At 41.4% G+C, this 15,793-nt stretch overlaps 1 protein-coding gene across 1 annotated transcript in view; it reads left to right on the top strand.

The window, feature by feature from the left end:
- LOC102837054 (chromosome unknown open reading frame, human C20orf26) overlaps nucleotides 1–15,793 on the top strand; it is a 529,862-nt gene that overhangs the window by 318,897 nt on the left and 195,172 nt on the right. Inside the window, exon 17 of the mRNA XM_006860747.1 lies at nucleotides 1,038–1,165. Coding sequence (XP_006860809.1) covers nucleotides 1,038–1,165 — 128 coding nt within the window. The remainder of the gene's footprint in view (nucleotides 1–1,037; nucleotides 1,166–15,793) is intronic.

Consider the following 15,793-nt stretch of genomic DNA (forward strand, 5'->3'; position numbering starts at 1 on the left):
TCCCTCTTGAAAGCTTGTAAGCCAGTCACTTCTTGCCTTTGTAGTCCCCCACCTCCCCATTTGGGTATCCAATGTCCAAGTTGCCCATCTCTGTCTACTCTGTGTGTGGAGGGAATGTTTCTTGCTATAAGGATTTGTTACTTCTTTTGAGTCACTGCATCCATAGGTGTAGGTCAAGTTCATCAAATTGTATCAGATCATTCTTTTTTTTTCCTCTTCTTTCTTCTCCTGGTTGAGCTCTGATCATCTAGTCATCCGATCCAGGTCACATGGGTACCATCTGCAAGTGTGGGCGTTCTTGTGCACATGCCCTCTCTTCCCAACAGCCGGTAGCTCCACTCTCCACTCGAGTCCTCCGTGGCCATGCCACTGACTCTGGGCCCAAGAGTCCCCAGGTCTCCTTACACTGCTTGCCAATCAGGTCCCCAACTGGGTCCACAGAAGCCCACCGAACATTGTAGGGCTTAGCTTGCTGCTTCATTGCTGCTTTTACCCCACTTTCCCCTATCGGTGATGCGTGTGGTCACCAATCAGAGCGTGTATTTCCATTGAGTCTTAGTCTTGGGAGGGGTCAATAAATACTTTAATTTGGCAAATTACTGTATATTTAATTTAAGGGATGAAGAATTAAATGTAAGGAATAAAGGGAAGACTCAGAACCTGTGAAACTACAGATCATCAGGAAGCAGCTTGTCCCTCTTCTTAAAGGATTGTTGACCTTTCCTGTAATAATTAAGGGTCTCATTTTTTATGAAACATCTGTCAGGATAAAGATATAACTGAACATAAACCAAGAATTTTGGTGAGAATAGGGAAATACACCTATGCAAATTGGCATAGGTATATTCCCATATTCTTATTATTAATTTCTTAGAAATACCCTCCCAGGCTTTTCAGCATGGCTGTGCATGGGCATTGTTAGGTTTGATTTCTTGGTAATGTCCTGGTTAAATAATTACACATATTTGTAATTTTGGGGGTTCAGACTCAGCTATATTTCCTTATGTCCCCCTTTCTTTTTGTAATTTTTTTTCCAGTCAAGTTACGCCTTGAACCACACAAATAGAAAACTAACATTGGAACCTAAAATAGCTGTCAATGCCAAGATTGTTGTGGTTGGAGCATCCAATGTTGGAATTTCCTTCCTAGAGACCTTGGTGTTTTGGTGAGTTGATTTTACTTAACATGAGAAGGATAAAGGGGTCTTTCTCTTTCTAGGAAGCTCTGGTGACATAGTGAGTTCATCAGCAATTCAAACCCATCAACCACTCCCCAGAAGAAAGATGAGACTGCCTGTTCTCATAGAGATTTTGTTGTTGTTAAGTGCTGAGCTTTTATAAATCTTTGCCTCATATTTCCCCCACCGGATGACTGGCGGGCTCGAACCACAGACCCTATGGTTTTCAGTCCAGTACTTACCGTATGGAGTCACCCACTCTGTTCCATAGGGGTTCCAAGGCTGAAAACCCTATGGAGCAGTTCTCTGGCCTATGAAGTCATTATGAGCTGGAATTGAATGGACAGCAGCAGGTTCAGTTGTTTGGGTTTCTCTTTCTACACTGTTAACGTTGACACCTCAAGAGAATAGACCCGAGTTTGTTTGCCACCCCTACACACCTTGCCTATGTGGCTTAATAAACTAATAGAATATTCTAGAGCAAAGGATGGCACACTACAGACCCCAAGCCAAATCTGACTTGCCACTTGTTTTGTAAATAAAGTTTTACTGGACACAGCCATATTCATATTCATTAATGTATGCACTGTCTATGGCTTTTTTTTTTTTTTTTTTTTTCAGGAGTCCTGGTGTGGCGCTATAGGATAAGCACTGGAATGCTAACCACAGGGTTGGTGGTTTAAACTCACTTCCTGCTCCTTGGAAATATGATTGCTATGAGTCAGAACCAATGTGAAGACACTTAGCAACAACAACATGGCTATTTTTAAGGAGCCCTGGTGGTGCTATAGGATAAGCAATGTACTGCTAACTACAAGACCAGCAGTTCAAGCCCATCAGCTGCTCCTCAGAAATCCTATAGCAGGTAGCTATGAGTTGGAACCAACTTGATGGCACTAAACAATTTCTATACTAATGTTTTCCTTACTAGTCAAATTGTAAGAATCATTTGGAACATTTGCTTAAAATGCATGTTCCCAGACATCTTGTTGTTGTTTAGTGCCTTTGAGTAGATTCCAGCTCATAGCTACCCTGTATAGGGTTTCCGAGGAGCAGTTGGTGTGTTTGAACTGCTGACCTTGAAGTTAGCAGTCCAGTGCTTATCCTACTGCACAACAATTTGTTTAATTATTTATAACATACCCTAATGAGAAATAAATGTTGTTATTGAAGTTAGCAACTGAACTCACATGCTTTAAATATTGTGGTCAGTTTACAATAGTTTATTGCAAGGAATCAGACATCTTGTTAAAGATTTTTATATTCTACAGACATATAGAATCAGGAAATCTATTAAGATTACGCTGTTGGAAAAAAAAAAGTCATAACCTTCTGTGCTGACCTCTCTGCCTTGAGTGTTATTGGTCCAACAGATCCCTCAGAAATCATTGTTTTGATGGGATCTTTTATTATGAAGACAGCCTAATAAGACTAAGAAAAATGTATTACCTAGAGAACATGTCTACAGCCATCCACTGATCACAGAGATGTGTTTAAGCATGATTTGTTTATAAGAAACCCATGTGTATAGTAACTGAAACTTAGTAGCAATATTTTTCACTTACATTCATATATACACACCTAGTCCTGATGTGGCACTGTGGGATAAAGCACTGCACTGCAAGGTAGGTTTGAACCTCAAGGTTGGTGGTTCAAACTCACTAGCCACTCCTTGGAAACCCTATACAGGGCCACTATGAGTCAGAACCAACTCAACAGCACTTAACAACAGCAACACATACAAGCTTACTACATACCTATGTACCTGAACATATATATTTTTTATTGTTTTTGCTGTTTTTTCAAAATTATATATACCATGTTGTTGTTGTTAAGGGCCCTTGAACTTATTCTGCTTCATATAAGCATTAAGTCTTATCTTTCTCCAGTGGAGTAGCTGATGGACTTGAAACACAGACTTTGTGTTTGCAGTCCGAACTGTATATGCCACTGTTCTTGTTGGTAAGTAACATCGAGTCACTTCAGCCTTACAGAGAGCCTGTATACAGTTTCCAGGAGTCCTGGTGTGGCACTGTGTACTAATACGCAGGACTGCAAAGTCAGTTTGAATTACTAGGTCGGTAGTTCAAGCTCACCAGTCGCTCCTTGTAAACTCTATACAGAGTTGCTATCGTCAGAACCAACTCGATGGCACTTAACAACAACAATACAGTTTCCAAGGCTGTAAATCTTTGTGGGAGCAGAAAGCCTCATATTTCATCCAGGGAGCAGCTGGTTGGATCAATCCTCTGACCTTATGTTTTGCAGTCCCGTGCTTTAACTGCAGAGCCACTGCACCACCGTAGCAGTTACCAAAATGTCCTTATATCTTGTGTACACTTGAGTGACATTGTTTACCTTCATTCTTTTTTTTTTTTTTCCAAGTCTCACAGATATTTAAAATGATTCTGCCTTTGTGTGATCATTGTTTTGTATGTGCTGTCATGTTATTCATAGTGACTTCATGTGGCAAAATAGAAGATAGATATGTCATACACGGTTTTCTTGGCTATAATCTTTACAGAAGCATATCACCATGTTTTCCTCCTTTGAATGGAGCCCTGCTGTGGCATGTAGGATAAGCGTGGATCATAAACTTGGTTTGAACTGAAATATCAGCAGTTCAAACTCACCAGCCACTCCTTGGAAACCCTATACAGGGCTGCTATGAGTTGGAACCCACTCGATGGCACTTAACAACAACAACAATAAGCCTCTGGGTGGATTCTAATCACCAACTTTATGGTTAGCAGCTGAGCGCTTAACTCTTGCACCACTAGGGCTCCTTTAGGGACTTAAATTGGAAGAGTCCATTTTTTTTTCTGAATATTTTGCTCAGGATCACATAAGAGACTTTAGTCACCATTCAAAATTACAGGAGGTAAGAGGTAAGCAGGAGATGAGAAAAAAGCCCCACAATAACTGCTCTGGATGCCAACAAAGTTGTCAGCTTGAAAAGATGGAGTGGAGCTCTTTGAGGAATTGGACAAAGAAAGGGAATGGAGGAAATGACCCCCAGAAGGTATTTGTGTCTGGTTAGCATATGGTAACAAGCTAACCCCCAAATCGTCATTTTCCTCATTTGACATCACTTCAGTCAGATAAAGAAAGGAACTGAATTTTCCACTTTCTAACCAATTTGCTCAATTATTTATTCACAGCATACCCCAAGTTAATGAGAAATAAATGGCATGTTACTACTGAAGTTAGCAACCAAGCTCACTCGCTTTAAATATTGCGATCAATTTACAGTAGTTCATTGCAAGAATGTAGTAATCAAAAGCACCTAGGAATACCAGTTCATGGTGTATGCCGTCTAAGACTTCTAAATGACAAGTTTTATGTAACAGTTTTTAAATGATACATTATCAGGGTACAGTTGTGAACCCATGGAAGTCAAAGAGTTGTCATGACCACGTCGTAAATCTCAATTTAACTGTGCACTTAGTCACTATGCTTTGTTTGACATCATTACATTAAGATATATACATGTAATTTTCTTTTTGTGGAATCAACTTAGATTTAATAAAGGCAAGTATAAATTTTGATGTAAGTGCTCGATTGTTTAAATTCCACAATAGAGAAAGATTTTTAAAGGATTACAAAGTATCCATGGTGCTCTATCATTGTTACACAGATTCAGTAAACTAATCATTGACTGGTATCAGTTTATGAACTTGTAATCCTTAAGAGAGGAAATTGTTGTCTCATTATTTTCTCTAATTATTTTTAAATAGCCATCACCATAGTAACCCACTACATAATTTACTTTACCATTTTAAGGGCCATTTGAGCTAAAATTTATAAATGATTTGAGCTCAAATGAAATTGAAGAAATACAATTTTCACCAGCACTGACCACCAATAAGAATTAAATCCACATTTTGGAGGCAAGATTCAGAAAAAGCAGCATTCTTATGCTCTTTTGCTCTATTATCAGACTCAGCAAGGGCACTGTAGTTCCTGGAAAATCCATTTAAGGCCCAGTATACTAACCTTTTTTCTAGAAATTCTGGCAATCCTGTCATCTTGTGACACTACAGACACAACTCTTTGCCCTTGAATTATTTATATTTATATACAGAAATCACAAAGTGCATTTGATCTTCTCGTCAGAGAACACCACAAGCAGCCTCTGCGTTTTCAGACAGTATATCCTATCCCCAAACCCTGACGTGCTACTAGGATAGTAGGTCACATGATTTGCCCAAAGTTGTCTACCAGTACACCAGGATGCACATACCAGTAAGGGATTTTGCAAGGGGGGTGGGGCTGAGGAGTTGTCTGGAGGAGCTCTGGTAGCGTAGTGGTTACGAATCGGGCTGTGAGCCACAAGGTCAGCAGTTCGAAACTACCAGCTATTCCGTGGGAGAAAGATGAGGCTTTCTGCTCCCGTCAAGATTTACAGCCTCGGAAACCCTGTATAGGGTCGCTATGAGTCAGAACCGACTCCACAGCACATAACAACAACAACAGTGTAACATTATATCTGATCCTCAACTGCTGCTTATTCAGTGACCCCTGTATAGACATACTTTCTTCTCTTTGGTTCTCGGCCTTCTGCTGGTCTTCTCAAGGGCAGAATTTCTCAGGCCTCCAGTGCCTGGTGATCTGTGTGATAGGCGTTTCATGGGGACATGTACCAGCATCCCTTACAGTTCTCCCTGCCCTCCTGGTCTAGGCAGCTGCCCCAGTCTTACAGCTGTGGCTGTCAGCAGTCTCTGTTACCCTCCCCAAGGTCTCAGACTGGTTCTGGGTAATTTGAGGTGAAGGCAGGGAAAACACTCAGCTAATATTCTCACCCCAAATCTGGTGCATTTGTCTTCTAAGGAAATTATGCCAATGCAGCTCTAAGGAGAGCCAAAAAGGGAGTCTGTTCTCACCCCACACCCTTTGGCCATGGTAGACTCTACCCCATAGGAGTCCTGACCTTCTTGACCCATCCATCATTACTGCATCACCTGCCCCAGTAGGGTGTGCGGGCCTCCGTGGTAAGAATCAGGGCTGAACATGGGAAAGACAGCAGGGGCTGAGGTAGAGGTGAGGAGTGTGGAGGAAAAAACAGTGCATTTTATGATGTGGAGAGGTCTGTAAAGGGAAGATCTTAAGACATTTTACTGTGAATGTGCATGTTCTTCATGATACCTAAGAAATTCAAGTGGTGAGACTGAGTTATTTTAAAATTGAAGTTAATTGCAATTGGTAGGCTGTCTTTTCTCAGCTGCCCTGGGTCTTTGGTACAGGGTTCCCGATTTGAGCAGTGTTGTAGGCTTCTGGTGTGGTGCTGTAGGATCAGCACTGAACTTCAAGGTCAGCAGTTCAAACCTACCAGTTGCTCCTCGGAAACCCTATACAGGGTCGTTATGAGTCTGAACCGACTCGACAACACTTAACAGTTTGTTGTTAAGTTCTATTGAGTCAGTTCTGACTCATAGCAACTCTGTATAGGGTTTCCTTGGAGCACCTGGTGAGTTTGAACCACCAACCCTGCAAATGAAACTGAGCTTGCAGTCTAATGCATATATATATATATATATATATATATATATATGTATGTATGTATATTACTGATGTGGCACTATAGGATAAGCACTGGACTGCAAGGTCAGTTTGAATCACAAGGTTGGCAGTTAGTTGAAATTCACCAACTGTCCCTTGGAAACCATATACAATGTCGCTACGAGTCAGAACCGACTCAATTACATTTAACAAGGTACATATATTATCCTGCTCAGTACTTCTTATTTTGTTGTTTTTTAAAAATTTTATTGTGAATTGAGTGATAGTTTACATGGAAGAACATCGATTTTGCACTTAACCAATTGTATTTTATTTCATTGCTCAGTACTTCTTTTTGTAAAACTTCTTTAAAATCCAAGCACTGAAAAAAGGAGAAAAAGTTCGACCTCAGCTGTATGTCTACTTTCACCGTTAGCCAGTGATGTGACCAAGCAGGCTCAGGACTTTGTGCCCTCACCTGTACTGAGGGGCAATCCTGTCAGGTTCCACCCAGCCCAGAGGCGGGCCATTCTTCTAGGGATTCCCCAACCATTTAAGAGGATAAAAGTGAACTCTCTGTTCATGGAGGAATAACCCAGTCCTGAAATGGATTTTATTCGCCATCCAGGAAATGCTATTACCTGAAGTGGGGGGAGCTTTTTAATAATATCTCAAAGCACTTTTAAGACAGCAGAAGATCCCTCCCCAATTTGGAATTACTAGTTGCTGTCAAGGTGATTCAGTCTCATGGTGTCCCCACTGGTGCAGAGGAGAATTGTCCCATGGGGTTTTAAAGATGGAGACCTTTCAGAAGGCAGCTCTGTGAGAGTTTAAATCACCAGTCTTTCAGCTAGTAGTCGAGTGCTTAACCCTTTGTACAGAAAGTCATATTTTACCAGTCACTTGTATACTAAGTCTAGCCTGCCACCTTCTCCAAAGCAAATACTTTGAATATTTCAGAGTCTCCACAAAGAGATTCCAAAGGCATTGTTTAAAAGAAATGTGGAAACGCTATGCCAAAATAAAAGGGCAGAAACTTGGCCTTTGAATTTACTTTGTATTTTATCTTGAAGGTGTGGTACATGGACCAGTCGCATCCACCTCACTGGGAGCTTGGTAGAAATGCAGATTTTCAGGCCCTGCCTAGAGAGTGTCCCAAATAAATCTATTTTTCCTAAAGCATGCAGAAAGAAAGCTTCTTTGTTATCTCTAGGGGACAGACTCACTGTGTGGAAGTGGTTGCTATTTTATTCTGGTTTTGCAGGTGCATCTCTATGCTTCTGCAAAGTATATTATTTATTTCTAATTGTGGGGCAATTTCTTTTAATCCATTATTTTAAAATCCTTCCTAATTTTATTTCTGATATGAAAAATCTCTGGATGAGCCTGTAATGGCACTAGAAAAATGCCTAAGTGAGTTGTGGCATGACAGTCATGAAACCCGCCCTGGTGGCATTGGGTGACCCTCTGTGTAACTAGATAAACACAGCAGGATTCACTCGGGGTGTTGGTGGGTGCACAGAGCCCAGGTGGACACCCGATGTCCACAAGCCAGCAAAATGATCTCACCTTTTCTACCTAAACACCGGAACCTCATATGTCTCGATGTATCAAGGTAACTAATAATAACTTTGAAATAATAGGGTCTTCTTTCGAAGCTATGGCTGTGAACGGATGGTTGTGAGGCCTGTTATCGTCGGGCACCGCAGTGTCGGAAAAAAGACTGCACAGCTGTGCAGTTGGCAACAGCCAGCCGAGCGCTTGCGGCTTAATTAGGCTTTTTATCTTTACATTTGTCTGAGGACATCTGAAGCCTTCAGTGTGGCCTGTCACTAATTAGGTGACTAATTAAATAGTGCGTACTTACTGATCTCAGAGCAAAACCCCAGTGAACAGGTTGGGGATGGCTATTGTTCCAGACTATCTGTCCCTACCACGTGAACTGGGGGACGTGTGTTCCCCCTGATTGCCCTTTTTGTACCAGGGCAAATGCAGCACGATGCCAGCCCTGCCACACAGACAGTGCCGCCCCATTGTGCCTTTGGAGCAGACAAGAGCGCAGGGAAGAGATAAGCGGGCAGGTCACATCTTGCCATATTGCTTTGTTGGTGTCACAATGGGATCTGTCAGAGACTGATATGGAGGCCAGTCTGCAGTGGGGGAGGTAGTTATGTGTCAGACTCAGCTTTCCAGGGCCGAAGGCCTTGACATTCTGCCGCCTGAATAATGACCTGGAACTCTCACTGGTGTTTGCTTGTCACACTTGGGTTTCCAAATCTGATTCCAATATTTAAATGTAATTAGTGTTAAAAGAAAAGTGTCTTCATTTACTGAAATTCCCACTCCTGTTCGTTTTGGTGTAACTTTTCTTATCTCCATATACTCACTTTTTGAGAGTTCTGGAACAAACAAAAAGCAAGCCACTTTGAGAAATAGGAGTTTTTCTTTGTTGCTAGTTGCTGTCAAGTTAGCTCCAACTCCTGGCGACTCTGTGTGCAGCAGAATGAAACTTTGGCCCGTCAGAAACCATCTTCAGAATCATTCTACACTCAAGTCCATTGTTGTGGCCACTGTATATTTGAGTCCCTTCTATCTTAGGGGGCTCATCTTCCAGCATTATGTCAGACAATGTTCTGTTACAATCCATAGGCTTTTTATTGGCTCATTTTCAGAAACAGATCATCAGGCTTTTCTTCCTGATCTGTCTTAGTCTGGAAGCTCCACTGTAGTCTTCCCATCATAGGTGACCCTCCTGGTATGTTAAATACTGGTAGCATCGCTTCCAGTATCACAATAAGAATCAAGCCACCACATTAAGACAAACTGACAGTTGTTGTTGTTGTTGTTAAGTGCCGTTGAGTCTATTCCAACCCATAGCTACCCTGTATAGGGTTTCCAAAGAGCAGTTGGTGAGTTTGAACCACCAACCTTGCAGTTCAAACAAGTTTGCAGTCTGACGCATTAGCCCGCGACGCCATACTAGGACAGATTGTTAAGTGCCGTAAAATCGGTTTTGACTCATAGTGACCCTTTATAGGGTTTCTAAGACTGTAATTCTTCGTGGCAGCAGAAAATTTCTTTCTCCAAGAAGCAGCTGGTGGGCTCAAACTGCCAACATTGTGGTTACCAGTCCAGTGCTTATCCTACAGAGCCACAGTGCACCCATGACAGATAAGTGATGGAGATGTTTTTAGGTTACAGGTTGTTGTGTTCTTGTGGGTTCTTTATGATTCTTTTGGGTTAAGTCCATAAAGTAGGTAATGAGGATCACTACCTACATTTTCCATAATCACACAAAGCACAGAACATGTACTGAAGACTAAGTCTTATACATATCTGCTTAGTCTTCATGGTCTATTATCACAGCATTTTCAGAGTGTCCTCATGTGGTGCTGTAGGACATCATTGAGCCACAAGGTCAGTGATTCAAACTCACCAGCCGCTACTCAGAAACCCTATACAGGCTAGGCTGGCTGTGAGTTAAAACCAACTCAGCAGCACTTAGAACAATAGGATTTCCAAAGCTGTTTACCTTTGGAGTCCTGGTGTGGCGCTGTGAGCTAATGTGCTGGACTGCAAAGTCGGTTTGAATTGCCAAGTCAGCAGTTCAGGCCCACCAGCTGCTCCTTGGAAACCCTGTACAGGATTGCTATGGATTGGAACCAACTTGATAGCACTTAATAACATTGGTACCTGTTTGGGATTCTTCAAAAGCTAAAAACAAAAAATTTGGGTGCAAGTGGCTTATTTGGGAGTGATACTAGGGAACTACCGAAGAGGATGGAGCAGTGAGAGAGGCAGGGAGGAAAGCCCACAAAGGACACATCAATCTGTGATACTGCTGGAGCATCTGCGGCTCAAAACCACTGAGGACTAACAATCCTTCTGAGGCCTGTTGAAGCGGATTCGGCCTTTCTTATTTGGTGGTTGCCCTTTGGTGTTCTTCAGACCCGTCCCTCAGGCTCCTTGGCAAGATAAGGCTCCCAGACAGAGAAAAACAGGCAAGTACTGGTCTGGTACCCTAGAAGGCCCCAAGTAATGTGCCCTTACCATCCCAGTTTCCTTAGGTTTGTTTTTGGTTTTTTTTCACTTTTTTCTTATTAATATTCTTACCATTGCCTGTTAACAAAGTATGTAGGCATAAGCAAACCAGAGAAAAGAAAAGTTTAGATAAGAACACTCTGCTGAGAGGATTTGGTGTCCACTTCTTTCTGGACATTCTTGTAGTTCTAGAGAGAACCCATGTGTACAGCTCCATCAGAAAACTACTGGGAAAAAAAAGACATTTAGGAACCTGTTTTGGCAAGCACATTATTTCTAGTTTGAAATGAAGATAAGATTAGGCCAGTAATCCTGAAAATGTGGTCAATGTAATGGATTGAGTAGTGTACCCCAAAAGCTATGTGTTGTAAATACCAACCTCTAAGAAGTGCAGCCAGAGTGCTCCTTGGAGGCCAAGATGGCCAAACTTCATCTCTCATACTTTGGACATATTGTCAGGAGGGACCAGTCACTGGAGAAGGACATCATGTTTGGTAAGGTGGAGGGTCAGAGAAAAAGAGGAAGACCACCAACGAGTTGGATTGGCCAAGTGGCAGCATCGATGGACTCAAGCGTGGCAACAGTAGTGAGGTTGGCCCAGGATCGGTCAGTGTTTCATTCTGCATTCTGCTGTGCATAATGTTGCTGTGAGTCTGAGTGGGTACCGACTCAATGGCACCTAACAACAACAACAACAAAACCTGTGGTTGCAATCCCATTTGGGAGTGGGTTGTTTTTGTTATGTTAATGGGGCAGAGTTATTGTCGGATGTGCTTTAAGCCAATCTCTTTACAGATATAAAAGGGACCAAAAAAGCCAAGTTCGTTACAGCCAGACCTTTGAATTTAATCCTCATTATAGCACTGTAGGATAAGCAGTGGACCACAAGGTGTCCAGTGTTCAAGCTCACCAGCCACTGCTCATAAACTCTATACAGGGTTGCTCTGAGTTGGAACCTGTTCAATGGCACTTAACACCACCAACAGCAACATAGTAAAGATGAGTAGACAAAGTCATACGCTGACATTATTGACTCACTAAGCTCAGGAAAATTATGTAACATCAATGAACCTTTTTCTTCCCTTAGGTGACAGGATGAGAATCCCCAAATCCTTCTTAAATTGTCTAATACTATAAAGCACCTAGCAAAATGTCTAACACTCAATAGCCAAGACTGACACCTCCCACTAATTAAATTTGCATGTCTAGATCCCCAGTGGAAGCCCAGAATTGACTTTCAAATGAGGGAAGAGGTTGGGAAAATGATCTTCCCAGTTCAGAAGATCTTCTCTTCCTTAAGGATTAGGGGCAAATCAGAAGCCTTTCCTACCAGCAGTTGCCTCTGGCTTCTTGGCAAAGACTTTCCCTTGGAGTTTGGTTCAAATGACCACCACCTTTGCTTTAACTATCAGGAATGTTAAGCAGGCAGTGAACATTCTATGATATTTCCATTTTGCAAAACTATGTGACTAGAGAAGCCTGGAATTGTGAAAAAGTTGAGAGCACTCACTTTCCACACAAATTGAAGGATGGTCTACATTTCTCATGGGTTCTAAGGGTGCCAACTGGCCATTGTGGCATTATGGGCACCCAGTGAATGTTTCTTAGCTCTTTTCCTGACATTTCTTGACAAATCGTAATTTTTACACTGCAGGATAAGCAGTGGACTGCAAAATCAGTTTGAACCGCAAGATTCAATAACCTCAGAAACCCCATTCAGAGTTGCTATGAGCCGGAACCAACTGGATGGCACTTAACAACATTCTCATTCACCATATAGACTTATAAGGCTCTGACTGCACACACACAACCCCAATACCAAATCCTGGGGTTCTGCTGCACATAAATAAATAAAAACACCAAAAAAAAAACCAAGAATTTGTTTTCTTGACAAAATAAACAAGAATTTCACTCTTTACTCTTGTCTCTCAAATATTTAGTGGGATCCTAATACTTCATGCATAGAAACTTACATAAAATTCTACCCTGCTTGCTTTGGCTTCCAGTCTCTCTCTTTTCTATCCCTAGAACAGTGGTTCTCAAAGTGTTATCCTAGGGCCACCAGCATCAGCCTCACTTAGGAATTTGTTAGAAATACAGACAGATTCTCAGGCCCCACCTCAGATCAATTATACCTCTAAGTGTGAATCTATGAGGGAGGACCCAAAAAATCTGTGTTTTACAAACCCTCCAGTGGTTCTCTTGGTTTGGTCCTCACTGCCACTGGATCAATGCTATCTTGGCCCTGCCATCTCCGACTTTTTCATGTGCAGCCTCTCTCCTGAAAAACAAAAAACATATTACACCCCCAGTTGTTCATGCCTCCCCCTCCCCATGTCTTCAGCTCTAAATCTACCAGTCACATTTTTTCCTCCATGCAGAGGGAGGGTTAAGGCTGTAACACTCTCATGGAATCATGGAATCCTTTAATCCCTTAGCAAACAAGTAGAAATGTCTACAAGGGCGCTGGGAAAGTGAAAAGGAATAATATAACATTTCATATTGGGTAGAAATATGGAGACAAAATCCAGGAAGAACCTGCCATGAACATCTGGTCATGGTTATGTTGTTGTTAAGGTGCCATCAAGTCTGTTTTAACCCATAGCGATCCTGTGTAGGGATTCCGAGGAGTGACTGGTGGGTCTGAACCAGCAACCTCGCGGTTCAAACTGACCTTGCAGTTCAGCGCAGGATTCTGTAGTGCCACAGTTAGGTTTATTTTTATTAATTTCACTTTTTTCTTATTGAATTCCTCTTCATTTAGAAGTCCTGTAACTACATTATTCCCTCTTTTTACTTTATATTTTGTTGTTGTTGTTGCAACTGTATCTCTGGTTTTCTATTTTCAATCTTGTAGGACTGTTTTACTTTGAATACTTGTATATCTAGGTTGAGTTCTGGGTAATATTGTCATGGAACTAACATTTCAGATTGTTGTCTGTTCTCTGTCCGAAGAGCTTGCTTTGGTGTTTTTTTGTTTGTTTGGTTTTTTTTTTTAATTGGTCTGATTTTTACAAATTCTTTTCATTTCTGCTTATCAGAAAATGACCTAATTTTGCCATCATATTTGATGGATAATTTGGCTGGGTGCATGATTCTTGATAGGCAGTTTGTTTTCTTTCAGAGTTTTTATGTGTCATCTCATTGTCTTCTTACCTGCATGGTTTCTGCAGAGAAATCAGAGCTTAGTCTTATTAGTTCTCCTTTGTAGGTAACTTCGTATTTTCCTAAGCTGCTCTCAGGATTCTTTTCTTGATTTTGAAAAACTTGATTATAATATGTCTTGGTGTTTTTCTTTCTTTCTTTCTTTAAGTTTTTATGAATTGAATGATAGTTTACATGGTGAAACATCAGTTTTACACTCATACTATCGTATTTCATTCCATTGCAATGATTGATTACAATCCCCTCCATGCATCATCACTCAACAGTATTTGCGTCTATTCCCTCTGTGTTTCTTTTGTTTTTCTTTTTATAGTCACCAAAACACTCAGGAATATAAAGTCATTCAAGGTGGCTTTTCTTTTGGAGTCTATCTTGTTTGGAGTTTGTTAACTTTTTAAATGGCTATCATCTTGTCTTTCATGATGTTAAGGAAGTTTTCTTCTAACAATTCTCAGAAAATATTCTCTGTTTTTCTGTGTTTCTTTTCTGTGTGTCTCTTCCTGTTCTGGAATTGCAGTCAACACGTAAGTTATTGCTCTTGATAGTGTCCCACATAAATCTTAGGCTTTTTTCACATTTTAAAATTATTTTTTCTGAGTGTTCCTCTTTTAGATGAATATGGAGAGAATTTTCTTCAAGTTCAGTAATCTGGCCTTCCAAGTTCAATTCTACTTCTTTTCCCTTTCAGTGTATTATCTGTTTCTGAAGTCTTAGTATTAATCTTCTGGATTTCTAATTACTGTTTTGTTTTTGTTTTTTTTAATGGCAACCAGTATTTCGTTTGTTTCCTTAATTCTTCTATAGTTTTGTCTTTGTTTTGCTTGATTTCGTTTGCAGTGTTCTCGATCATTCTCTCACTCCTTTGGAATTGCCTATATAACAATCTTTTGAACTCCTTATCAAGCAGTTCAGATACTATTTCTAGTATTATACTCTTTGACTCTGCATTTTCATCACTTGTTTGAAGCACTCTCTTGTTTCTTCATGTAAGCTAAATTTGCCTATTTTGTCTAAGACATTTGTGGTGTCATATTTATATTTAATGCATAATTGTATATTGGGTGTGTTCTCAGGCACTTACCACCTGTCTCTTGGTGGACGTGGTAGAGACTGGAAGTGTGACCAGTTTTCTGATCACTATTTGTGTGGCATAGTTCAGGGCGGACTCATGGGCCTCCAGAAGCAGGGCTGCTATGCCTGGTGCCCAACTTCAGGCAAAGCAGAGGCTGCGCTTGAGGGGAGTGGGTCACTGGCTGCTGAGTTGGCTTGGGCAGGGACTGGTCATGCCCCCACCTACCAGGATGGCAGAGGAATAAGGGAGAACTGCACCCCCTTGCTGCCAAGCTCCACCCACATCCTGTGCCTGCAGGTTATTGTATCAATAGCCACTCAAAAAATCTCAAGATGATCATGCCGCTCCAGGTTAGCCTACAGTCTGCCCACTATTCTTCTGTTTCGCTTCTCCTGTTTTGCTGCCTCTCACAGTTAGCACTCAGTCCACTTCTCTGTTCTATCCTCTGAAGCTCAGCGTTCCAGGATCACCATCTGTATCTTTCTCACTTGGTCTCCCATGTCTTTCTTGCAGAGCATCTGCTCACTGTGTCTGCCTACTCCACAGACTTGCACTCTTGAATAACCTGGTTTTATGGGCTTGTTTTTCAAGCCACATTGTATAATTGCCAACAAACCAATTGTTGTTGTTAAGTGCCCTCAAGTCAACGTTCTGACTCATAGCAGCCCTGTATAGGGTTTCCTAGGCTTTATATCTTCATGGGAGCCAAAAGCTCCATCTTTCTTCTTTGGAGTGGCTGGCAGACTTGAACCACAGACCTTGTGATTCGCAGTCTAGTGGTTTTCACACGCAGCCACCATGCTTCCCAATAAACCATACAACTTCTAATCACATCATTA

This window comes from Chrysochloris asiatica, unplaced genomic scaffold (genome assembly GCF_000296735.1).
Source record: "Chrysochloris asiatica unplaced genomic scaffold, ChrAsi1.0 scaffold00039, whole genome shotgun sequence".
Taxonomy (NCBI): Eukaryota; Metazoa; Chordata; class Mammalia; order Afrosoricida; family Chrysochloridae; genus Chrysochloris; species Chrysochloris asiatica.